The 26,232-nt window shown below is 48.9% G+C and overlaps 1 protein-coding gene across 1 annotated transcript in view; it reads right to left on the reverse strand.

The window, feature by feature from the left end:
* Nucleotides 1-276: 276 nt before the first annotated feature.
* Nucleotides 277-26,232, reverse strand: part of OCA2 (OCA2 melanosomal transmembrane protein) — a 107,795-nt gene continuing 81,839 nt past the window's right edge. Inside the window, exon 23 of the mRNA XM_055142743.1 lies at nucleotides 277-485. Coding sequence (XP_054998718.1) covers nucleotides 401-485 — 85 coding nt within the window. The 3' untranslated portion in view covers nucleotides 277-400. The remainder of the gene's footprint in view (nucleotides 486-26,232) is intronic.

Genomic DNA, 26,232 nt, shown 5'->3' on the forward strand with positions numbered 1-26,232 from the left:
AACTCCCTCTGAAATGAAGGGGGAGAAAAACCCACAAATTCAAAGACCTGTTTGTGAAAGGGAGAGTTTATTTTTCAGTCCAGAGGATGCTTGCTTACAGACCACATATCTTTCCCAGGGTTTACACATGGAGGGTCTACAGCACGCAGACTGATGCCTGGGGGAAAATGTACAGAGACTCAGGAGAAGTGACGTTCTGGGCTGGGTGACCGCTTCCAGAGCCTTCATCCTAAGCAGAAAGGGGACTCTCCAGTGGCTGTGTTGGTCTGTGCAGAGTCGTGGCTAAGCCACCTCTGGCCCTGGGTGTCCCCCTCGGTGTGGGGCTCCGAGGGCCATAGCGCCCCCTGGGAAGCGCCAGTTTCTCCGTGACCTCTCCTTGGTCTTCTCTCCGCCCATGCCGCTAGTTCCAGCCCAGTACCACGTGAGCGATGAGAAGGTAGCACATGGCCACCAGGCAGGACACGGCCATCATGGGGAAGCCCAGCCTGCAACAGAGAGGAGCATTGTGGAGTGGGCACTTGGGAGCCGCCTGGCATCTACAGGCCAAGGGCAGCCTGGGCAGGATGACCCTGGAGTCCCCAGAGCTGCTGCATTCTCAGCTCCTGGCACTGAGCTGGGGACTCCTGGGCCAAGTTAGCACAAGGAGTGACCACTTGGGAGACTCCGACTGGAAAGAATCTGAGCATAGAAGCTTTTTATGTCCACCAAGTTAAATACACCTTGTTTCTTGAAATTACCAAATTTGTTTCAGTCTGAAAGGTCCAGTGTTGCCCTGAACGCTCGAGCAATGGGAAGTTTCCACAGGCTCACGGTCGGCATCCTTGAGGCCAGCGAGGGTGTGAGAAATGCACCTTTGAATGACGGGCTCTTCAAGGTCTGCCTGATCCACACCCTTCTGAGTGCCAATCTAACCTCAAAGCTCTGTGTCCTGAGATACTCATTTAGAAGATCGATGAAACATTCCTCCTCTGCAACAAATGTGAGTTGCTCCATCTCCTCCTAGTGGGTGCTCTGCAGATTCTATAGCTCGAAACTGGCTTCCTCGGGTTCTTGGCTCAGATGTCAGGCCGGGAACAGTACTGGGGTGGGGAGTAATTTCCAGCCTATTAATCACTTCTCTCTTTTTTTGCCACAGAGGCCGGGGTCGGGGAACGGGGTGGGGGTGGTGAGAGGGATACTGGGAACATTGGTGGTAGAGAATGGGCACTGGTGGAGGGATGGGTACTGGATCACTGTATGACTAAACTGTAATCTCGAAAATCTGTAAGTCTGTAACTGTATCTCGCAGTAATTCATTAAAAAGTAAAATAATAAAAATTTTTAAAATCTTGAGCAAAAAATAATAATAATGAAAAATAATAATCACTACATCTTATTTTCCTTTTTATTTGCAGGGCAGGGGACCACCCTTCAACCTTAGGGCAAGACTATCATACACATCCCTGACCCCCAGCGCCATCCGCCATCCAAGCCTGGGAAAACCTGCACTTTCGGTGAGTCTAAATATGCCTCACAGCTCTGAGAGCTGAGCTCCACACAGCATTGGCCCTTGCCTGACACAACGTTTCACAGACTTGCATGCACAATAGTGCTGCTCAGAGCCCAGCGGCTGCATCAGCACCTGCACAGGACACAGACAGCATTTTTATTCTCGGCTGCAGTTTCAAGGCACCAAAACCATCTGAGTTTTACTGTTTCCAAGAAGGACACTGCTTGGACCCAGTTTCTCAAGTTACACGTTTAGGAAACTCCTCGAAAGATCTCCTCTCCTGCCTCCGAAAAGAGGTCATTCTAACTAGCCAACTGCTCTGCTCCTCTGACTCACCGGCACAGAGGGAAACTCCCCTCCCGACCAAGCCCAGTCCCAAAGCCCTGGAGCCTTCCAGAGCTTTTAAAGACCCAAACCAGATAACTTCCCAAACGGGGCAGGAGACAGAGGTTGAGGGGGCAGGACCCCACCTGGGTCTACTCTGGGCAACAAACCTGGGCTAGTTGCCAGTCCCTCCACTGATTCAGAGAGGGAATCTTGACAAACAACAGCGTCCTGACCTGTGGGTGTATTGGGTGTATTGGGGTATATTACACAAGTGTGTAAAATGCATCCCACTTGAATCTGCCTGCTTGAGAAAGCATAGGTGACTGTCCTAAAGCACTGTTGCTTCCTTGCCTTACAGCGACTCAACCCTGTGGTTTTTGGTTGTGGTGCTCATGCATCATCTGCTGAACGCACACATATGCTTCCCAGGGGCTGCAGGCCCACACCACACAACTTTCCCTTCATTTCTGTGTGACACACACACCTGACTGAGATACTAAGGAGACTCCAAGCTTTGTGAACAAGAATTAAGAAGCATGAATTTCAGCTTTTCTGATCAGACTGTGGGTGGGTGATTCTATTCAGAGTAAGATCAAACTACAGGTGGGCAATGACATTTTTTAGGATTGAAGAGATATAGTGCTCTGGACCCATGCCAAAGAGAGGGGATGTGTGTGCCGGGTAGGTAGGGCAGGGATTCCACACTACCTGGCCTGGTGTGGCCTGAGTCTGTCTGAAACTCGCACCAAGTCTGACACTGTTGACCTGGAGAGAACTGGCTGCCACAGGGCAAGGACTCAACTCCCAAATCTTTCTCCTCCTCAGATGCTACAAGATTATCCTCCTCCTCAAACACTCCAATACCTCCCTCCTCCACAGACACTACAAGGCCTTCATCCTCCTCAGACAGTACTAGACCTTTGTCCTTCTCAAACACGACAAGATCATCACCCTCTTCAGACACCACAATCCCTTCCTCCTCTTCAGACACTATAAGATCTTTATCCTCTTCAGACACAATACTTTTCTCCTCCTCAGACACTACAAGACTTTACTCCTTCTCAGACACTACATCTTTCTCTTCCCCAGACACTATCTGACCTTTCTCCTTCTCAGACAGAAGATCATCTTTCTCCTCCTCAGCCACTACTAGACCTTCCACCACGTTGGAGAGTACAAAAATTTCCTCCTTCTCAGATTCTACAAGACCATCCTCCTCCTCAGACACTACTAGACCTTCCCATTTCAGACATTTTGAGACCCTCCTTTACTTTGGAAAGTAGGGGACCTTCCTCCTCTTCAGATATGACAAGAACTTTCTCCTCTCCAGATACAGCAAGGCTGTCCTCCTCTTCATACATTATAAGACCATCTTCTTCAGTGCTTCTTACCACAGGCTACAAAGGGGAATTTCCACAACCCCTCTTCTAATTCCGGGCAACAGTCACAATGCAGGTTATCTCCTGGGCTTCTGATCAATTGCCAGGCACTTAGAGATTCCCAGGACACTCTCCTCAACTTTCTTTGGCTGTGGGGGACACCCACAGTCCTCAGGAAACCAGTCAGATCACACCAGGGTATGACAAGGCTTTGCTCAGGGTTACCAAGGAGGAAGATCAAGAGAAAAATCCAGAACTCCAGTTCCCCCTCCAGATGATCCCTCTGCCCCAAGGCCCCACCTGTCTATTGCCAAGGCCCCTCTCCTGTAGATTATTGGGGGCCCCACCACCAGTGGTGCTTGGATGTTTACTCCTGGTTGTCCCCAATGGTGCTGAGGGACCATGAGGCAGCAGAGACCAAGCCCTGGCCTCCTATATGTGAAGAATGTGCCAAGCTCAGCTCTTGGAAGCAGCTCTCTAGCCCCTGTGGTTCTCAGGAGATTTCATTCCAAAGACACGCATTAGCCATTGGAAAGCGAACTTAACCCTAACGGCTCTCCTCTCAAGACAATCTGGTGAGGACCCTGAAAGACAGGCTGGTTTCCCTAGCAACCAACCCTGCTCCTCAGGGAGGTCCTGGAGGCAGCTTTCATTAAGGTAACAAGAGATGCGGGTATTACTGGCCATTCTGAGGCTCTGGAGAGCCATGAGCCCTGACGGCTGGATACACTGGAGAAACGTATTATGGCTGAGTAACCAAAGAAACCTACTTCCTGCTGATCACAACATCACGAACGGGAGCCAGTTTCACCAAGACAGTGCTGCTCAAAGGCAGAGCGGAGCGTGGCTTGTGATGGAAAGACAATGGCAACAGACGCAGGAGACAGAGAAAACACAGCCTGCAAAAATCAGAACATCAAACCAATAACCCCACAGGAAAGTGGGGAGACAAGATGAACGGGTGCTTCCCCAAAGAGAACATATGGCCAGCTGGTGGGCCCATGAGAGTGTTCACTGGCATTTGTTCGAGGGGAAACGCAAGTCAAAACAACCCCAGTCAGAGGGGCACAGACCACAAGGCTGAAAACAACCAGTGCTGGCAAGCATGTAGTGAGAAAGAAGCTCTCAGCCACTGCAGGTGGGGTCTGGTCAGCTTCAGCCTTCACGGGAACAACATGGAGAGACCTCCAGAAATAAGACTAGAACTCCTGCCCAACCGAGTGAGGCCCATCTCTTGGCATGTGCCCAAGAACACAACACCATTAATTCCAAAAGATGTGTTCTTTGCAACACTATGAACAATAGTCAGAATCTGGAAGTGGCCTGGCTGTCCAATGGCAGGTGAATGGTTGAAGAAGTAATGGCCCAAGGGGTCAGAGAGATAGTGCAAAGGGGAAGGCACTTGCCTCGCATGCAACTCACCCAGATTCAATCCCAACACCACTTTCCCCAGGGTAATCACTGGAAGCAAGTCAGAAGTAAGCCCTGAGCATAGCTGGGTGTGACCCCCAAACAAAATAAAATAAGAGGGAGCAATAGCATAGCGGGTAGGGTGTTTGCCTTGCACGCAGCCGACCCTGGTTTGAATCCCAGCATCCCATATGGTCCCCTGTCGCCTTCTCCAGATGGAGTCTCGGCAACACTGAGCGTCTACTAACATGGCTCCGGTTTGTGGGACTGGGATATCTCTCCAAACCGCGCGGCCATGTAAGCCGATATCCAAAGAAAACGCTCAGGAACGGCTCCGCCACCCCTGAGCAGCCATTATACCAGAGGCACAGAAGCCCAGAGGCTGCTGGCAGCTCCACTCGAGAACTTTGAACTAAACTACGGTCCCGTGCAGCCCCAGGAGGAAAAGGGTTTTTGTCCTCATCCTTTTCCCCTCTCGGCAGCATGGCAACCACCACTGTTTAGTGCCAATTGGACAGAGAGGTAGGAGCTTGCGATGATGGGACGCATGGGGAATCTCGCAATGGGGGGGTGGGGGGACAGAACCTGCCCTGCTTCCTGCCCCAAAGAGACCCAGCAGCCTCCCACACACAGCTCCCCTGCTCCTGAACAGCCATATGGTCCCCTGAGCACCACCAGGAGTAATTCCTGAGTGCAAAGCCAGGAGTAACTCCTGTGCATGGCCGGGTGTGACCCAAAGAGAAAAAAACTAAAAATAAGAAGCTGTGGTCTCAATACACGATGGAATACCATGCAGCTGTAAGAACATATGAAATCTTGACATTTGCTACAAGTTGGGCAGAACTGGCAAGCATTGTGTTAAGCACAGTAAGTCAGAGAAAAGAAGAGCCAATACCGGAGAATCTCATTTATCTGTGGATCATTGAGAAACCAAATAAGAAAACAGAATTGGACAACCAGAAACCTTAGCCTTGGGTTACAGAACTCAAATTCCCAGCTGTGTCTGAGGTGGGGTGGGGTTGGGGGTGTGCAGGGAGAAACAGAGGGAGGGAGGGAGGGAGAGACGGAGGGAGGGAGAGACGGAGGGAGGGAGGGAATGGAGGGAGGGAGGGAGGGAGGGAGGGAGGGAAGGAAGGAAGGAAGGAAGGAAGGAAGGAAGGAAGGAAGGAAGGAAGGAAGGAAGGAAGGAAGGAAGGAAGGAAGGAAGGAAGGAAGGAAGGAAGGAAGGAGAGTTTGTTCTAATTAGAACATGGTTTCCCAGATGGACTTCAGGATCAATCAAGACACCAGCTGCACCCACTCACCCATCTGCATGACAATTGGGTCTGCAGGAAACCAACAATGTTTGGCATTTCAAGGAGGGCTCTTAATAAGCAGCTTTGGAAAACATGATTATGTCTCAGTGTCCCATAAAGTGTGAGCCATTTTCCCAGCTATTGTCAGGGAGACAGAGAGGAGACAACGCTGGTACAGGTGTGGGAAGAATCTGTCCCGGGACAGGGGGGCGGGGGGAGGGGGCTTTCATGCTCACTCTGAGGCTGTGCAAGGCCCAGGGTTTGATCCCTGGCAAGGCCAAAAGAAAGTAACTATGAGCATGTCAGGCTCTTCACTGAAAAGAGAGGACATTTGTATGTGTGTTCTGAGGAGAGAGGACGTTTGCATGTGTGTTCTGAGGAGAGAGGACGTTTGCATGTGTGTTCTGAGGAGAGAGGACGTTTGCATGTGTGTTCTGAGGAGAGAGGACGTTTGCATGTGTGTTCTGAGGAGAGAGGACGTTTGCATGTGTGTTCTGAGGAGAGAGGACGTTTGCATGTGTGTTCTGAGGAGAGAGGACGTTTGCATGTGTTCTGTGAGGTGCAGAGTGGTGTTGAGCAGACCTGAGCTGTGAAGTGTTCACTTCATCAAGCACCCGGAGACACCCCTGGTTGGACAACACGAAGGCCTTTATTACACCTGTTGGTCAGAGAGGTGGTCCAGGCAGGCCAGCACGTGAAACATGGACAAAGCTTGAGGTCCTAGCACCTTTCTGTAGGGCATTTCTGCAAACTCGTCATTACTTTGCTTCATGATGAGGTAATGTGGGGGTGCGGGCATCATGGCACCTTATTGATATGGCTACAAGGAGCTTCCCCAAATCTGCATTTTCTTAGCATGGAACTGGGAAGTTCATCCAAAGTGCAGACACAGGGGATGGGGGGTAGAGGTCTGTGGGTGGGAAACTGGGGACACTGGTGTTGGGAAATGTACACTGGTGAAGGGATGGGTGTTGGAATTGTATGACTGAAACCTAATCATGAACAGCTTTATAAGGGTGTATCTCACAGTGATTTAAAAAAAATAAAATTTAAAAATAAAAGGAAAAAAATTAATTAATTTTTTAAAAGTACAGACAGGGTGGGCACCTTTAAAGTTTTCTACCCGCAAGCAAAATCTTTACAGTACATGCTATAAATCAGTTATAAAACCAGACTTATATCATAAATCTCCATTGCAAAAGAAGGGGCAGCCCTCCCCAGTGTCCTTCGAGAGGTCGGGTCACTTGTGGGCAGGGCATGTGGAGCAGAAATGCAGGAAGTGGGAAATCAGTGATGTGCCAACAGAGGGAACAAGAGAGCAGACATACCAGTGGGTAGTTCTCATAAGCGGTGAGGGAGGCCAGGAGGAGGGGTCCATGTGGGAGACAGTGCACCCCGCTTCCGCCCTGTGAAGCAGGACCAGGGCACCTGGTGGGTACTGCAAGGGTCCAGGAGAGAGAGACAGGCCCTGCTGGGCCTCAGAGAAGGAAACCAGATATGGGAACGAGAAACATCCCGGAGGATGTCCAGGCATTCGGAAACTAAATTACCCATGTCTCAGTGACCTATATATCAGAGAAGAAATCAAAAGAGAAAGAAGAAACTCTGTATTTTGAGTTAAATAAAAATGAAAATAAAAATGACAATGAATCAGAATTTATAGGCTGGAACTAAAGCTATCCTAAGGCAGAAATTTACAGCACTCAAGTCATCTGTTAGAAAAGGATCAAGCCAATAACCTCAGCTCTGACCTTAAGACCTAAAAAACGGGGCCCAGAGTGATAGTACAGTGGGTAGGGTATTTGTCTTGCACACAGCCGACATAGGTTGATCCCCAGCATCCCATATGATCCCTCAAGCATTGCCAGGAGAAATTCCTGACTGTAGAGCCAGGAGTAAGACCTGAGCATCACGGAGTGTGACCCAAAAAGTCAAACAACAACAACAACAAATACCCTACAAAACGATGGGGCTGGAGTGATGGAGAGACAGTACAGCAGGGAGGGCGTTTGCCTTGCACACAGTTGACCCGGGCTCGACCCCTGGCACCCATATGGTTACCCTGAGTCCCCCAGGAGTAAGCCCTAAGCCAGAGGTAAGCCCTGAACACCGTCAGGTGTGGCACAAAAACACAAAAGAACCTAGGAATGAAGAAAAAGTAAAGCAAAATGAATAAGAAAAAAGAGGACAAAGATCATAGAAGAAATCTGTGAACTTGGAAACAGGAAAATAGTGAAGTCAATGACATCAAAAGCAAATTTTTGCAAAAATACTTTTATCAAATTGTTAAATTTGTAGCCAGACTGGGAAATTGTCAGTCAGGAATGAGAGAAATAACAGCATTTCAGTTTCCATAGGCATTAAAAGAAAACAAACTGCTATAAACTATTCTGTGTGAATATATAAAATTGTGAAGACAGAAATTATCTAAATTTTCTCAGGAAAAAAAATAAATAATATTAACACCTATGCATCTATCAAAGAAATGAAATTATAATTTAAAATAGTCCCAGTAAGGGAAAAACCAGACCCAGATGACTTTGATACCAAATATATAAGAAGGAATCTATAGTGATACGACACAAATACTTCCTAAAAATTGAGAAAAAGATACTTTCTAACTTATTCAACAAGTCCAGAATCATTCCGCTAGACAAAATAGACAAAAACATTCAAACTACAGAACAAACTATATGTTCTCCAATACTTTATTTTTGCTCTTTGCTTGTTTGTTTGGATGGTGGAGGAAGCCCCATGTGGCAGTGCTCAGGGCTTACTCCTAGCTCTGTGCTCAGAAATCCCTCCTGGCGGAAGGCTCAGGGGATCTTATACGCTGCTGGGGATTGAACCAGGATATGCTGTGTGCAAAGCAAGTGCTTACCCCCTGCCTAAGCCCCTGCGCTCAATCTCTAGGCCCCCGTTCCTCCTGGTTCCATGGGAAGATGTGAACTTTCACCCTAAATAACCTCAGGCGGCTGGATGCACTTAGCTGCAGAAGCCCGCCGTCCTGCTAATGAAAGGGGACATCCCCTTGGGAAGGACAAACGGATAAGAATCTTGGCCCTGGGAATGGGGAAATAACTGAAGTGGCAGAGCGTCTGCTAAGCACATACAGGCCCTGTGCCTGATGCTGTGGACCACCACCCCCCATCAGCACTGCCAAGATACCCCTAGCTGTCCCAAGAGCAGTGGCAGGGATCGCCTGGCCCAGCCCACCTACATTCCCAGCACCACAGATTATGGCCTTATGATTTTTTGTGGTTTGGGGCCACACCCAGCAGTGCTCAGGGCTGAGTCCTGGGGATGCTCAGGGGACCTTATGGGGTACCAGAGATCATGCCCAATAGCACAGTTCTTTTACCACGCACATTCAGGGGACACTGAGAAACTAGCTATCTCTCCAAGGTTGGGGAAGAAACCCATGAAAGGAACAGACACACCAGGACCGAGATGGGGGCTTCTGGGGCACAGGGGGTGTGGGTCGGACCCTAACCCTGTCTGCTGTTGCTGCTGGTTCTCCAGCTCCTTGCATATGTTAAGTTCATTTTTTCCCCTTGCCGCCAAATGATACAGGAAACTGGATAATTTCTATAGTTGGGATCATTTTAGAGTTTCTTTATTGGGGGACTCTGTCTCCAGTGGGGCTCGGGGGTATGCAGCCCACCCTCAGGTGCCAGACCCAGAGGTGTTACAGGTCAACCCGGTGGTACCTGGGGGTCCCAGCGACACACCAGCAGTGCTTAGGGCCACGCAGAGCTGGGGTTCAAACCTGAACCCCAGCTCGTGGATAAACTACCTCCCTGGCCCCTCCATTTACCCTTCTCAGCATCCCTGAGAGGAGGATTTCACTGCTGCCCACATGTCCCAACCACAGTGCATTTGCTTACCAGAGTCTTCACCGTCCCTACTTCTTTTCGATAACCAGGCTCTGAATCTTCCTCTGTGGAAGACTTCCTTGGGCTCCTTCTAACACTCTTTGCTTAACACAGAGAATGAAAGAAACCAAGTGGAGAAGAAGAGAAAGGGAAGTAGCAGAGAGCAGAGGCAGGGCTCCGGTTACCACTGGTGACGTGGGCGGGAGAGCAGCATTGCCACGGATCCAAAACACAGTCTCAACAACACCGAAACCCGAGGTCGAAGCTGCAGCCACCGGTACTGTTTAATGTGCCTGCCAAGGTGGCACGGGGTGGGGTGAGGATGCAGTGTGGGCGGCAGGGGCGGGGCGAGGACAGAGTGTGGGTGTGGGACACTGGCTGGGGGGAGCTGACACCTAGGGCGGGACTGCTGTGGAGATAGGATATGCCTAAAACTCAATTCTCAATGACTTTGTAAATCACTGTTATTTAATTAACTTAAAATTATATTAAAAATCAATCAATAAAACTCTTTGCCTGAATAACCAAGCCTCCGGAGATGAAGAGGTAACATCCATAAAAATGGAAAATAATTACTGAACATCCCCCGTTCCAGTTTTCCTTCTACAATTTTGAGATCCTAACCTCATTACCATCCACCTGCGCAAACCCTCCCTAATTGCTCACAGCCTCCAGTTCCTTGGTTCAATCAATTACATTATGACGGCCCCCTGAGCTGGGTGTGGCTGGGAGCTAGTCTCTCTTGCAGAAGAGCTGGTGGGTGCACAGCCCCACCGCTGAACCCTCCGCACCTGGAGGAGATTTGCCACTGGGAAAGTGCTCACAACTACACTCTGAAGGAGGAGCTGGGTGCTGGGCGTGTCCGGGCTTCGGAGCACAGAGCCCAGTTAAGCCGAGAGTCACCCAGTAAGACTCCCGACAAGGAAAGAAGAAAATGCTTGAAAATGGCATTTCCAGGGTTGGACATTGTGGGAAATGTCTGATACCAGGTCTGATATTTGCCCCCGCCCCACCCCCACTCCCACCCCAGATGGTCTCCCAAGCCCTGCCAGGAAAGATTCCCTGAGAGCAGAGCCAGGGTGAAGCCCTGAATCCTGCCAAGTGTGCAAAAAAGGAAAAGACAAAATACCTAAATAAAATGAAAATGAAGAATTCTGGGAAGTGCCGCCCACAGCCCAGAGATTTAGCAGCTCCCTGAGCAGGAAGGACTTTTTGGAAAACCAGCTCCAAACAGCATGCTTTGTGGGTAGAACATGGCCAAGTTCCAAGTTCACGTTTCTCCTCATTAAACCCAAACACACACACACACACACACACACACACACACACACACACACACACACACACACTGACGCTGCTGACACATGAGACATCTGAGCAGGCTCACCGTCCTTATACACATGCATGCCTCACTCATGTTCCTCCTGCCCGCCAGAATGTGAGCACACACCATCACACTCACACCCCCAACCCAAGGCACTCTCCGAGAGCCCCCACACCCACGGCACGGGAGCACTTGTCCCAGCAGAGACAAAGAACTATACCCCTTTCCCAGGAGCATCTCCTGGTGGCATGTCTTGGATTGTCAGTCTCCAGGCTAAACCCCTTTCCTTCAGGAGGACCAACAGGGGCCTGAGAGACAGTACAGCAGGTAAGAAAATCCCTGAATCCCATATGGTCCCCCAAGCACCGCCAGAAGTGATGCTTCAGCATCACTGGTGTGGCCCTAAAAAACAAACAAAATGTAAGAGACCAGACAAACTTTCGGGCCCGGAGCAATAGTACAGTGGGGAGGGTGCTTGCCATGCAGGTTTGAGCCCCAGCACCCCATATGATTCCCAGAGCCTGCCAGGAGCAATCCCTTAGTGCAGAGTCACAAGTGAGTCCTGACACCACCAGGTGTGATCCAAAAACCAAAACTAAAACAGGAAGCAAAAATCTTCCCTGAGCTCAGGAGGACAAGGAACCTGGTTCTCCACGTGGAAACCACTTGCGCAGCTTTTTTTTTTCCTGGATCTATAAGTGATGAATCTCATCCCCACTAAGTCAGTGAGCCTGTTCTACCGTGTCAAGCACAAATACAAGATGCGAAACTTAGCTAGAACCTTCGGGGAGGAGGCTGGATCCATGGGCAGGGCGAAAGCTGCCGGGAAGGAGTGTGTGAGCCCCTGGCTGGAGTTGCTCTTGACGAGACCCTAAGGAGCCAGGACGGGGGGTGCTTTCTGTTGGAATTGAGCAAACAGCTCAGGTGAAGGAAAGTCAGAAGGTGACAATGAGATGCAGAGCCAGAGATGCCCTGGGCACGTCTCCTGGTCAGGGATCTTCCCCCACGTGGACTTTGCTGGGACCTGGGATGTGTGGTCGTTGTGTAAGCTCGTACGGAACTTGAGTAACAGTCACTCGCATTTAAAAATGATCGAGGCTGATGAACCTGTACAGGAGATGTAACTTTCAAGGACAACAGACACTGGTTCTAAAAGAAAACACAGAAGTGATGCCTTTCTCTGCTCTGGCACCCTTACTGCCCAAATGTGACCCAAAGATTCAACTTCCTCCAGATGAAAATGATGCCCACAATCTGCAGAGAAACTACATCACCTGCCATTAATACAGGGTCATACCAGCAACCCCACTCCTGAGAGTCTACCCTAGGGCACATCTCAAAAACACAATTAGAAAAGGCATCTCCACTCAATGCAGCACCATTAACATTAGCCAACATCTGGAAACAACCCAAGTGCCCGAGAAGAGATGAATGGATGAAGAAACGATGGGACATCTACACAGTGGAATACTATGCAGTCCTTAATGAAAATGAAGTCATGAATGTTGCTATATGTGGAAGGACATGGAAAGTGCCATACTGAGCGAACTGAGTCAGACAGAGAGGGACAGGCATAGAATTATCACACACATTTGTGGGATATTAAAAAACACAGTATGAGAATACTACTCAAAGGCAGGAAAAATGAGGACTGGTCCATAGTAGTAAGCTGCCACCAAGGATGGGGGAGGACAGTTAGGACAGAGAAGGACCACTATGACAATGATAGTTGGAATGATCACTCTGGACAAATGGGGCTGAAAGGAGGTAAAGCGATATGCAAGATACCCTTTCAGTAACAATTTGGCAAACCACCATTCCTTAAAGAAGAAAAAAAATGAAAGTGTCAGAGGCAGCCTGAGGGTGGAGGCAGGAGAGAAACTGGGGACATTGGTGGTGGGAATGTACACTGGTGATTGGACCTGCATTAGAACACTGTATGACTGAAACCCAATCACGAACAACTTTGTGACTATGTATCTCACGGTAGTTCCATTTTAATTTTTAAATAATTTATAAATAAATAAAATGGAGTCAAAGACATTTGGACTGGTCCAGATTCTGGGAACCAAAAAACAAAGTGGTGGATTTCAAAGAAATGGCGCCTCATTAAGAGACAAGGCTATGGAATGAAAATGTCCTAAACTTTGAATCTATTGAATTTTTTAATTGTCACCTTTCACATGAAATATGTTATTATGTAATGAAAACAAGTATAAACTTATACTGAATTTAAAAGAGAGAGAGAGAGAGAAGGCTAGGGAGAGGGTTGGGCCAAGCTCTGTTCAGATAAAACTTTAGGAAGGGGAAACTTATTTTTACAGACAGGCAGATTAGCAGATGCTGTGGTGTGATTTCAGAGGAGGGAAAAGAGAAATTTTAGGGGTGGGGAAATATTGGTATATCCACCTCTGGATTGTAAGCATGGTTTTACAGTGTCTCCATTTATATACATATATGTAAAATATAGTGTAAACTTACAACATTTATACTTTAAATATTTGTGATTCCTTATGTGTCAATTATACCTTGATAATGCCCTTTAAAAATTTATAGAGTATGCAAATGTAGGAAAATGTGGAGAGAAATTAAAGATTATCTTGTTCAGTTAAAAAAAATTTCCTAACAAAGCCACAGATATAACTTCCCCACAGAAGTTGTTAGAATAGTAAACTGTTAACTCTCTACCTTCATCTTCCATAAAAAGTCTGAAAACCTAAACACTGGTGTCTCGCTCACTCTGAATTTTAACATGAGTCACACATAAGCAACATTTACCACCCAGGAAGGAGAAATTAACTGTATTTCAAATATCGATTTCCTACGCTTCAACTGTCTTCTTGAAATGTATGTCCAGTTTAAGTCTGTTAAGTGGAAAGGCGGAGTGGCCCAATTTTGTGCAGCTAGAAATAGGACCAGGCCTTGGAAGTAGAAAAAAAGGAATTGCCCACAGCACTTTCACGAGAAAGCACTTCTTTATTTCCATTATTTACTCCGTAGTTTTATTTCCAGAGGGGCTTTGCCAAAAATAGAACCTGAAAATGCCAGCAGCTTAAAGCACTCGGGAAGCCATCTGGTCGACCTCTTCCTTCTCAGGCCCACAGAAGAGGAGATAGTGAAAGGGGAGGGTCTGTGAGGGCCACCCAGCTCCACTCCTCATCCCTGGGCTGGGAAAGACTCCCCAAGAATCCCAGTGCCCCGGGATAGTCAGTGACTCCCGCAAAGCCCCTCATCCACTCAGTTAACAAAGATTCACTGGCACCAGGCCTGTTAGTCCCCTAACCTTCACCAAGTTAGCACACACCTCCCCCCTCCACACACACACACATGCGCACTAACACACACTTACATACACATACACACATTCACACAGCTCATACATACACACTTACACACACTCTTATGCACATACACATACAACTCACACTCACATGCACACACATACATACTCATACACACACTCGCATGCACATATTCATGCATTCACACAGATTCACTCACATGCACACACACTTGCATGCACACACTCGCACATACACTCACACATTCATACACTTACACACTCATGCACATACACACATAACACACACATTTGCATGTATACACACTCACACTCGATATGCCAAAAACAGTAACAACAAGTCTCACAACGGAGACATTACTGGTGCCCACTCGAGCAAATCGATGAGCAACGGGACGACAGTGACAATGACAGTGACACATATGCACATACTTGCATATATTCACACACTCACACACTAGCACACACTCTCACACTGTCATGCACATACTCGCACATATACTCATATATTCATACACACACCTGCACACACTCACATGTACACACTTGCACATACTTGCACACTCACCCTAACACACACTCACACACTCACAGGCACACACTCACAAATTCACAACACATATTAACAATCACGCACATGTTGCTGCACCATGATTTAACTGCACCTGTCTCAAGGGCACCATGAGGCACCTGGCAAGGAAACCCAACCTTTGAGCAGGTTGGAGGGACTGATCCCAGAGGGCAAATGTGGGCACAGCAGGTGCCTCTGAGCATTGAGGGAAGGGGTGTGGGCACAGCAGGTGCCCCTGGGCATCGGGGAGGGGGCATGGGCACAGCAGGTGCCCCTGGGCAGTGGGGAAAAGGGGCAGTGTCCAGAATCCTTGTGATTCTTCATTTCAGAGTATGGACACGTGAGCAGCAGGAGACACACAGAAATGAACAGCTACTGACACAGTCACATGAAATGGAACCAGCAGGGGCTGGAGGGGAGCTCCGTGGTCAAGGCACATGCAAAGCAAGACCCAGAACCCGAGTTCAACCTTGGCACCACCTGCCCAGCCCTCCCCACTTTGCTGGGTGGTGTCTGCACCACTGAGTCCAAGCAATGCCATACGCTCAGCCTGTGCCAGCCAAGTGTCACAGGAGGGGTCCCCAGCCCCACTGAGCACTGTTTGGGAGGGAACCCTCCCCAAAAAGAATCAACAATCAGAAAAAAACCCTGCAGATGCCCACACCCTCTGTGGCGAACAAAGACGAGGGTTACAAACGTGCCTGGCTTCAGTGATGAAACAGTACATGCCAGCTCACTAGAGAATTCCTCTCTTGATTCTACAGCCCTGGGTGGGGGGAGCGGGGGGGACGAACCTAGGACCTCATTCACACAAGGTAACTGTTCAGCCAAGCTACATCCCTGGCCCATGGCCCATGGCCCATAAATGCCTTTAAAGGAAAGCGGGAAACCTTTTCCACTATTCATGTTGGGCTCAGTTCTTTTTTGTTTGGGGGCCATAGCTGGTGGTGCCCAGGGCTCACTCCTGGCTCTCGTGCCAGGATTGGACCAAGGGAACAGCTTCACCCCTGCACTATCTCTCAGCCCTGTGAAAGGCTGGGTGACTGGAAGTCAGTAGACGGAGTTTACACGGGTCACCCACCTGTCACCTGTGCATCTTTCCCCCACGTGACTCAGGTGGACCAGTGGCACATGGTCTGAGAGGCAGTGAAGTCTAACAGCAGATACTGAGCTGTGAGCAGATGTCGGCCCCGCTGTGCCCACAGGCATGGGGCCCACTGTCATACTTAGGATGACAGGAGTCACCTCCCTGCACTCAGGGACCCTCAGGGACCCACAGACACACTCCAAGGGGAAGTCTGCCAGCCCATTGGGGATGAGCACAACCCCCCACTCTCCACCCCCCATACACACACCCAGGATGCTCTGGTTGCTCTCACTCTGCCCACCCACTGCCAAGTACTTTGGAGCTGGAAAATTCATTTTTACGCTTTTTACACTTCTTGGTGTCTCAGACTGAAATGCCAGACCCAGGCTCTCCCAGGACCTCAAGTCTGGTAACTTTACATCATACACAATGAAAGCCCCAAAAATTGCCTATGCCAGAGGGATAGCACAGGGGCTAAGTGCTCACCTGCCACACACCCTACCCGGGTTTGATCCCAAGCATTGCATACGGTCCCCTGAGTACCACCAGGAGTGACCCCTGAGCACACAGCCAGGAGTCAGCCCTGAATGCCAACAGGTGTGGCCCTAAGTCTCCCACAGCAAACACACACACACACACACACACACACACACACACACACACACACACCTCTTCCCTCAAAATCTCAGATCCTTCTGGTGCCCGTCTAGCAGTCTATAAAGTGTGTGTGTTATGAAGCTCAAAATGAGCCCCAGGGCCCAGTTCCTGCAGCTGCGCCCCACCTGCATGAACTCAGTCCAACTTTTGCTGCCCACAGAGACTATCCCGGCAAGAGAGGGAAACTGTAGCACAGGCCAAGCTGTGGCCTCCGGGCCCCAGGCCCACAGCAGGAGCTGGGCACGTGGGATGAGGGAGAACCAGGCCCTGGAAGCGGCACACAGCCAAGCACTGGGAGACGTATCCTGCCCTGAAGGTCCTTAAAGCAAATTAAGCGACAGAGAGACACTAAATCCCCAAGCCGGGTGTGACAGGAAGACCCAGAGCTCTGCAAAGCTCACTCTGGGGGGGGAAGAAGATGCAGAGAGAAGCCTGCCCACCTGCCAGGCGCACACCAGGCACGCTTCACCAATCACTCACTGCGGGGTGCTGCTGTATATCTGGCTCAGTCTCTGTGACCTTCCCCAAATGCTAAGAAAATAAAAGTCCGCTGAGAAAAATGCAAAGGAAACACGTATGAGGCTGAAGATGCAGGAGATAGGCCACGAAGACATTTACCTTCTGGAAAGGGAGTGAAGTTTCTTCTAAACTTCGTGGGAAAGGAGCAAAACTTAAAGCCCAAAGGGTGCTGAATGTAGCGAAGCTTAAAATAAGCACAATCATACCATTGTTTTAATCAGGGAGGGAGGGCTCATCTCTTAAGATGTAAATTCAGATTTCCAAAATTGGCTGTCTTTTCTGCTTTTGGCGATTTACAAGCAGACAGGGTTTTCTCAGCTCTTTCAACAGCCAGGTGGTGACTGCGCAGCTGAATGACACCCCCCTACCCCCCAACACCACCCCCACCCCCACCCCCACACAAGCCTGTCAATTATCAAACCACCAACAGGCAGGTCTGCCGGAGTCTTTAACTTCATTTTTTTTCCTGCTATTTTCCACATTGCTCTCTCAATGGTGGATTTTGTTTTTTTTAATGAGCTTGGCTATTGTGACATGCAATAGAGCAGAGAACAGAATGTGGTTCTGGGTGACACAAGCCCATGTTTTCCCTCATTCTGCCGTCTGGCACTGTATTGAAAGAGGAACCCAGCTTTCCCTTGTCGGCTACTGCAAACAGTCCATGTTAGCATCCCTGTCCCACAGTTTCAAACACATCTTTAAATCCCGGGGCTCTTTCTAAGAGGGAGTTCACAATTTCCCGAGATCAAACTGCCTCTGGTACCATCTAAGCTCATTAATGGCCATGATTCAGAAATGCACAAATAAAACTCTTGGAAAAGAGCAACACAGAACAATATGCCACAGAGAGGCCTCTGGACGTCAAAGTCACCATCTAAACTTTAGAACTCCTGGAACTTGCAGCCGCATTTGCAATCAAGCAACATTTTATATGTTGGTAATCTCTTATACCAGGGCTTACTGGCTCTAGGGTGAAACACAGCAATCTTCACACACTTTCCTCTAAGGAACTTTTTTGGATCATTTTTAGCAGATTATACACAACAAGCACTGTCACTGTCATCCCGTTGCTCATCAATTTGTTCGAGGGGGCACTAGTAACGTCTCTCATTGTGAGACTTATTGTTACTGTTTTTGGTATATCCAATATGCTACAGGTAGCTTGCCAGGCTCTGCCATGCACAATACTCTCAGTAGCTTGCTGGGCTCTCCGAGAGGGGCGGAGGAATCGAACATGGGTCGGCCGCGTGAAAGTCGAACACCCTACCCACTGTGCTATCGCTCCAGCCCACACAACAAGCAATACAAAATAAATTATTTAGTTCCTGCTTTGGTGGCAGGGCTTGGGGGTCAGGTTGGAAACATTCAAAATATGGGGGTGGGCAGGTGTAATGTGATGGGATTGGTGTTGGAATATTAAATGTAACAAATTACTGTGAACAACTTTATAAAAATAGAATAAAAAAATTTTACAGAAAGAGAAAAGCAGAGGAAAGGCCGCCAACTAGCCACACTATTAGTGTGGTCAAGTCCTCAAATTCTCTGCAACATTCTTGTCACTTAACCAGTAACACAAAGACCCAGTTTTCCTCGAGAATCCCCACCAAGAAGCCACACTCATACTAAGTTCCTCCATGCTGGGGAGTTTCTTTCTCTCCTACTTTACAATAAACTTTTCTATTTTCTAACTCTGCTACTGGCCCCAGCGAGGACTTTCAAAGCAAAGTTCCCCAAAGTCAGCATGGCTGCTGCCATTCAAAATCCCCGAAGCTAGAAAAAAAAAGAAAAGTGTGTGTGGGGGCGGGGGTGGAAACATGGTATGGCAGGTAGGGCACTTGCCTTGTTGCCTTGTCTGTGGCCAGCCCAGTGTTGATCCCTGGCATTCCATATGGTCCTCTGAGCACCAGGAGAGAGCAACTCACTCACACCCACTCACACTGGTTCACACCAGCTCATACCCACTCACACCCATTCACACACACAACAGCTCAGACCTGATCACGCCCACTCATACCCACCTAAACCTGCTCAGCCCAGTTCATACCTACACACAAGCCTCTCACACCCACTCACACCCATTCGCCCCAGTTCATAGTAGATCACACCCACTCACACCCACTCACACCTGCTCACCCCAGTTCATACCTGCTCACAGCCTCTCACACCCACTCACACCCACTTACACCTGCTCACACCAGTTCATACCCACTTGGCCACACACAGCCACTCACACACAGGGTGACAGGAACCTGGGCAGAACCATCATGGGGCACGGGGAGACAGTCACATGATTTTACAGCACGGGAAGCAGGGGTCCCCGCATGGAGGGAATGCCAGTGCAGAGGGATGGAGGAGAGATGGAGAGAGACTCCATGACAGGTAACAGGTGCGAGGAGACAGATTGGTAATGAGAGATGGGATATAAACAGTTGGCAGACACCTTAGCCGGTCCACAGAGAAGAGGAACTATAGAATCATCCATGCCGCCTGGGTTCCTCTAGGAGAGAAAGACAGATGACAGCAGAGGAGCCTCGGAGACAGCCCTACAGACTGTCCCGGGGTTCCCGGGAACCAGACACTGATGCAGTTTTCAAAGTTAAATATGAGAAGCGCCTAGAGGCATGTGAGGAGAGACGTCTGATTGGGTGAAAACAAAAAACCTGTCCCCCACTTTTACTTACAAAGAGAAAAAAATTCCTGATGAAATTGGTCGAAAACCATTGAGAATCAAGTAAAAGATGGCCAGAGGATTATTCCCAAGACACAAAAGATACAGGATACAAGCATAAATAAACAATCCATCACATCAAGGAATTAGGAGAAAATCAATGCGGGCTGACAGCAAAGGATTCCCCAAATGGCACAGGATGAAGACACGAGAACCGACAACGGAAGCAGATGGGAATCGCAGCAGTTGAACTGCGCGAGCTTGCTATAGCAGACAGCGGTCAGACAGACAGAGACGCTCTGCCCAGCCTGGCTGCGGGCTACGGCCCGTGGGAACCCTGCAGAGCTCTTCCTGGGATTTCTACAGAGGACCCGGAGCCGGCCCCGTTCAGAGCACCCCTGGGGCTGAGAGGGTCCCGGAGCACCATATGAGGCTGGTTCGAAGGAGGCAGAGCCAGACGCGCACCCCCGAGGCCCCCCTCAACCTGCCCACTTCCCTCCTGTTGACTGAGGAAGGCCCCTGTCCCCACACCGTCCTTCCCTCTGAGTCAGACACACAGCACCGCTATCACCCACCCCAGTGTTCACCACCTGCTCTGCTCTGGCCCTCTCAGCCCCCATCCTGGTCCTGCAGTGCCCTGGGAGCTGCATGTCCCCCTCAGTCTCCCCGCACTCTGCTGGACATGCCAAGGCCAGGCTCAACCTCCCTCTTTCGTGCCTGATGCCACAGGGGTCCCCTTCCCAGTCAACTTCCACCTCTGGCGCCTTCCAGGGCCTCCCCACAGCCAGGCTGCTAGGAGCAGCTCCAAGCCTGATGTCTTACAGGACATCTCCTGCCGTCCCCAACCCTCTCCCGAGTCTCAGCCTCTAGCCGGTCTCCCCTTGCCTTGGGCTCCCCCAGAGCTCGCTCACTCACAGTCCTTGTCATGCCCTCCCCTCTCCTGCAACAGCCTATTGCTGGGTCACACACACACACACACACACAATACACAGAGGCACACACACACATGCACAAACACATGCAGGTGCACACACACAAACACACAGAGGCTGCATTCACGCACACAGAGGCACACACTCACATACGCACATGCATGCACACACATGAACACACACACACATGCACATACACACACACGCCTGGCCATGGTGCTCACATGCATTTAGCTGTGCCGCTCATCAGGAGACACATACAGGGCCTTAGTGCGTGCACACTGGGCCACAATGTCTGTGCCCACCAATGTCTGTGCTCCTTTAGCTGTGGTGCCAGCACACACCTGGCAGTTTTGAGACTGGAGATAGTGGGTGGCACAGAGCAGCCAGGATGGACCCGGCACATATGAGAGCCTGGGGATTAGTTCTCAAGACCAGATGCTGGTGAGGCCAGCACTGCATGCCCCTGCACTGGTCCTCTGACCCAAAAGTAATGGTTTGTCAAACCACAGTCACATCAGCCTGGTTTCCTGAGTCATCGGGCTCCCAGCCGGGTAATGTCACTCTTTTTTTGGGTTACTTGTGGCTCATGAACTCAGGAATTATCCCTGGCGGTGCTATGGGATGCTGAGAATCAACCTGGGTCGGCCACATGCAAGGCAAATGCCCTACCCGCCGTGCTATCACTCCAGCCCCGGAATGTTACTCTTGAGCCCCTCCATGCTCCCACTCACCACGGTGCCTCGGTGAGGCTGGTTAGTCCTGATCGCAGGAAGTGACTCCCTGGGGGCCAGAGGGATGACACAGCAGGGAAGGCGCTTGCCTTGTACACAGCCAAGCCAGGTACACACCCCAGAGCAGCCCACCGAGCACTGCCAGGAGTGATCCCCAAGTGAGAGCCAGAAGGAAGCCTTAAACACTGCTGGGTGTGACAAAAAATAATAATAATAACAAAAGGCAGCGACCACTTGGGCAAAGCAGCTCTCTCAGGAGAGGCCACAAGGCTTTCACCTCTCCCAAAAAGTCCAGTTGCGCTTTTCACTTCTCCCTGGCCGGACTCAGAGCCAGAGGGGCTGTGTTTGGCTGGCTTCCAGGACACTCTGTGAGTCCAGCTCTTGGTGGACCTCAGTGTCTGACCAGATGGATGGACTTGGACTGACATCATTAATTATTGATGCAACGACTCTTCCTCAAATTCAGTCTGAGAATCTGATCAGTTTCTTCAGTGATCCACTGAGGCACCGCCTCTTCAGTAAGGAATCTCAGTCTACGTGCGTAAACCACCATCCTCACAAGTTCTAATTATGTTGATTAAAATAGAGCAGAGGCACTGTTTAGACCAGAGGTTCCCAAACTTATATCAAATTTTTTTGGGGGGCCAAAGAGATAGTCCAATGGGCAGGGTGCCTGCCTTGCACGCAGCCAGCCTGGGTTCGATCCCCAGCCCTCCAGATGGTTTCCCAAGCCGGCCAGGCACAATCCCTGAGCGCAGAGCCAGGAGTGAGCCCTGAGTACTGCCGGGTGTGGCCCCCAAAACTACCAAGCTTACAGAACCCTTTTCAGAACAGCATTACTCTGAAGTGAGTCAGAGGGAGAAGGACCTATACAGAGCAATCTCTCATACGCACATGCAGAATGTAACAAAACATTGGTGGGGTAACAAATATCCAAAGGCACTGGAAACAGAGAACTTAAGAACTGGTCTTTAAGGGGGGAAAGCTGCCACCTGAGGGGGTAGAGGGTAGGACAGGCAGGGGGCCACGTCCATGGTGGAGGGAGCGTTCAGCTGGGTGGGGGGAGTGCCAAAAGGTGCTAAAGGTGCTAAAAAGTGGTCATGTGTGATGTACCCTGTCAGCGACAGGACTGTAAACCATAGGTGGGGCATAGCATGAGGAGAGTGGACTACGGTGAAGGAATCAGTACTGAAACATTGTGTACCCAATCACGAATAACTTTGCAACTTCACGGTGCCTAAATAAAAATTAAAAATAGAAGAAAAACATTACTCAATGCCCTCTCAAATACCTACCCCCTATAAATGAACAAGCTTGCTCTCCAACCCTCCTCATAGCATCTGAGGCCAGTACACCTCAGAATTATTCCAGCATCCCTGGGGGATGCTAGATTGCCAGTTAGGGAGGGGCAAGTCTAAACTAAGCTTCCTTTGCTCCAGAAATCCAGCCAAGAAGCCTCCTAACATGAAAAATGCATGCCGACTTGAAAGTCCTGGCATCCGGGAGCACTAGATTCCCTCTCATTATGTTTTTCAAAAAGTTCCCAGACAGAACTTTATTCTAGAAAATGTCAAGCCATCTTTGGACACACCACACACACACACACACACACACACACACACACACACACACACACTGCCTTGTTCTTCTTCACTCCAGTGTTCACTCTTGAGTCATTTCACATCTCTTAAAACTCAAGAGGTTGTTTCCATCCTCTCAAAGAGTTTTAATTGGGTCATCATTTCTGGCTTCCATGATTGTTGGAAGTGAAAATTCTCTGCTGTTCAGCTAATAATATATTCCAACAGACTGCATAAAACAGTCATTCTGTCTCTAAGTGGCCCTGTTCAGTTTCTTTCCAGCTGGAAGGCAAGTGATCTGGGCAAGACTCGGGTGTTCTCCCTGCAGGCAGCTGGGCCGTGTGTGAGCGTCTGAAGGCAATCAGGCAGGGAATGACTTTGTCAGGGTACTGGGGGGCCTCTTTGGGGCACCTTGGTTCTCAGGCACAGTAACTGGGACGGATGGTTGCTACCAGCCCCTTCACATGGGCTCAGGCCAGCTGATGTTAAGGGTAGGAAGTGGTTCGCCTACCCCTGGTCCCTGGAACAGGGGCCTCCCCCAGCCAGCATCTCAGCAGGGGTGTGAGACGCGGGCCCCTCTGACTTCCCGAAGTGGCCATTCTCAAGACCACTGCTTAGAAGTATTCAAGAACATACTACTCCTAAGCCAGAGTGATCACACAGGGATAGGGCACTTGCCTTTCATGCCATCATCTCGCATTCAATCCCCTGAAACCTCCATTGTCTCCTGAGCCTGCCAGGAGCCAGTCCTGAGCACAGAGGCAGGAGTCAGCCCTGAGCACCACCAAGTGTGGCCCAAATACAAGCACAAAGAATATACTCCTCTGGTATCAAATGGGCTGCAGATTTTCTAGCTTAGTAAAAACCAGTGGCGGATACTGTAGGGTCAGGCAGTCCTTATTTTCAATGAGTAGGAACGGAATTAATCACGGATGGTTCGGAACACCCTCTCAGACACAAAAGGACTGCCTGCCTGCTCTGAAAATTCTGAATCCCACTTCTGCTCTCACAAGGAGAGGTTGGAATGAAAAATAACCTTCCCCCTCCCTGCACTAAATGAATGTGTGGATGAGACTGGCTTTAAAATTTACATTCGAAAACATTGATCGTATGTTCATGATTTAAACCCTCATGAGCAAAGATATTATTTGGCTTCTGACTCAGTGAGTTTGCAGAATCTTGATTAATACAGAGATTAACCTAAAAAATGGCATCTAATATTACATTAGCATCGGTTTTGACCTTTGAGAAAATATGAATGTCTAACTCTAAATCCCAAAGGCAGGAGACAGAATGAGGGCTTTATAAAATTAGTGTCCAAAGGACTAGACTCTAATTTAGTTTTAATCAATGTTCAGGATCTTTTCAAATCATAGAAAACAAAACCAGAGCTTATTTAAAGAATGTTATTACCAGGTAGTTTCAGAACAGTTTAATATTATCTAAATATTTTTCTCTCTTTTATTCAATTTCTCAACTTGCTCTTTTAATGGTCACAATGATTAGGATTTTCTAATAAACAAAAAACAAAGAACTTATTAGTGCTTTGTGAAGACTAATTTTTAGATATTGTCTCTAACATTGAAAAAGCAATCATATGAATTAACACTGTGTATTACCTGGGTTATACCCAATGGCGTGTCCCTGGGTGGAGTGTCCAGGAAGGAATGTCCATAAAGGAATTTCCAGTAGGGGTGTTCGTGGAACGGTAGCATGGATGAGTATTCATAGGGAAGTGCCCAAGGAAGTGTCTCTCATAGGAGTGACTCATGGAAAAGTGACCATGGAAGTTTCCCAAAGAAGAAAGTATCCATGGATTGGCATCTATGGAGGAGTGTTCCATAGAGAAAAGCACATTGAGGGTTTTGCATGAAGGGTGTCTAATGAAAGTGTGTCCAAAAAAGCTGTGTCTCATGGGAATATGTCTGTGGAGGAGTGTTTGTGGCAGAGTACCTAACAGAGTGGTACTTTTAGAGTACTTATGGAAGAGTACTACAGAGTGGTATTTTTAGAGTACTTATGGAAGAGTACTACAGAGAAGTATCTATAAAGTGCCTGTGGATGAGTACTATAGAGTACTGTACAGTATCTATAGAGCATTACTACAGAGAAGTCTACAGAGTGCCTATGGACTACAGAGAAGTATCTATAGAGTACTTATGAAGGAGTACTATAGAGGAGAATCTACAGAGCACTCATGGAGGAGTAATACAAAGAAGGAATTATAGAGTACCTATAGAGGAGTCTTCTGGGAGGTCTCTCATAGCAGAGTGTTCTATGGATAACTATCCATGGAGGGGGTCTACGTGGAGGAATATCTATGTAAAAGTACCTGTGGACGAGTGTTTGTGAGGAGTATCTGTAGAGGAGTCTCTCAGGGAGAAGGCTGAGAGCAGATTTCATCCTTACAAGAAACATGAGTTTCTTGTAAGGAAGGAGTGGCTATGGAGGGGTCATCACAGAAGAGTGTCTATGGAGGAGCATCTGTGGAGGACTCTCTCATACAAGAGTGTCTGTGGAGGACAATCCATGGAACAGTATCTGTGAAGGACTGTTTGTGGAGGAGCATCTACAGAAAAGTCTCTCAGGAGGATTGTCTGTGGGAGAACTGTCTGTGAAGGAGTCTCTCATGGAGGAGTGCCTGTGGAGAAGTGTCTATGGAGGTGGGGCTGGAGCAATAGCACAGTGGGTAGGACGTTTGCCTTATGTGCAGCCGACCCAGATTCAATTCCCAGCATCCCCTATGGTCCCCCGAGCACCGCCAGGAGTAATTCCTGAGTGCATAAGCCAGGAGTGACCCCTGCGCAATGCCATGTGTGACCCAAAAAGCAAAAAAAAAAAAAGAAGAAGAAGAAGAAGTGTCTATGGACAGATGTCCACGAGAAGTGTCTGTGGTGGCATCTCTCATGGATAGATGGAGAGTGACCACAGCGGGTGTCTATGAAGGAATCTATCATGGAGGAGTGTCTTAGAGAAGAGTCCCATGGTGAATAAAGTTTATTTCATGTCAGGAAATAAAACAATCACCTTATATATACTCATAAAATGATCCCTCCCAAAGAGAATGAGTCAAACCCTCTCCCA

Source organism: Sorex araneus, chromosome 6 (assembly GCF_027595985.1).
Source record: "Sorex araneus isolate mSorAra2 chromosome 6, mSorAra2.pri, whole genome shotgun sequence".
NCBI classification, from domain to species: Eukaryota; Metazoa; Chordata; class Mammalia; order Eulipotyphla; family Soricidae; genus Sorex; species Sorex araneus.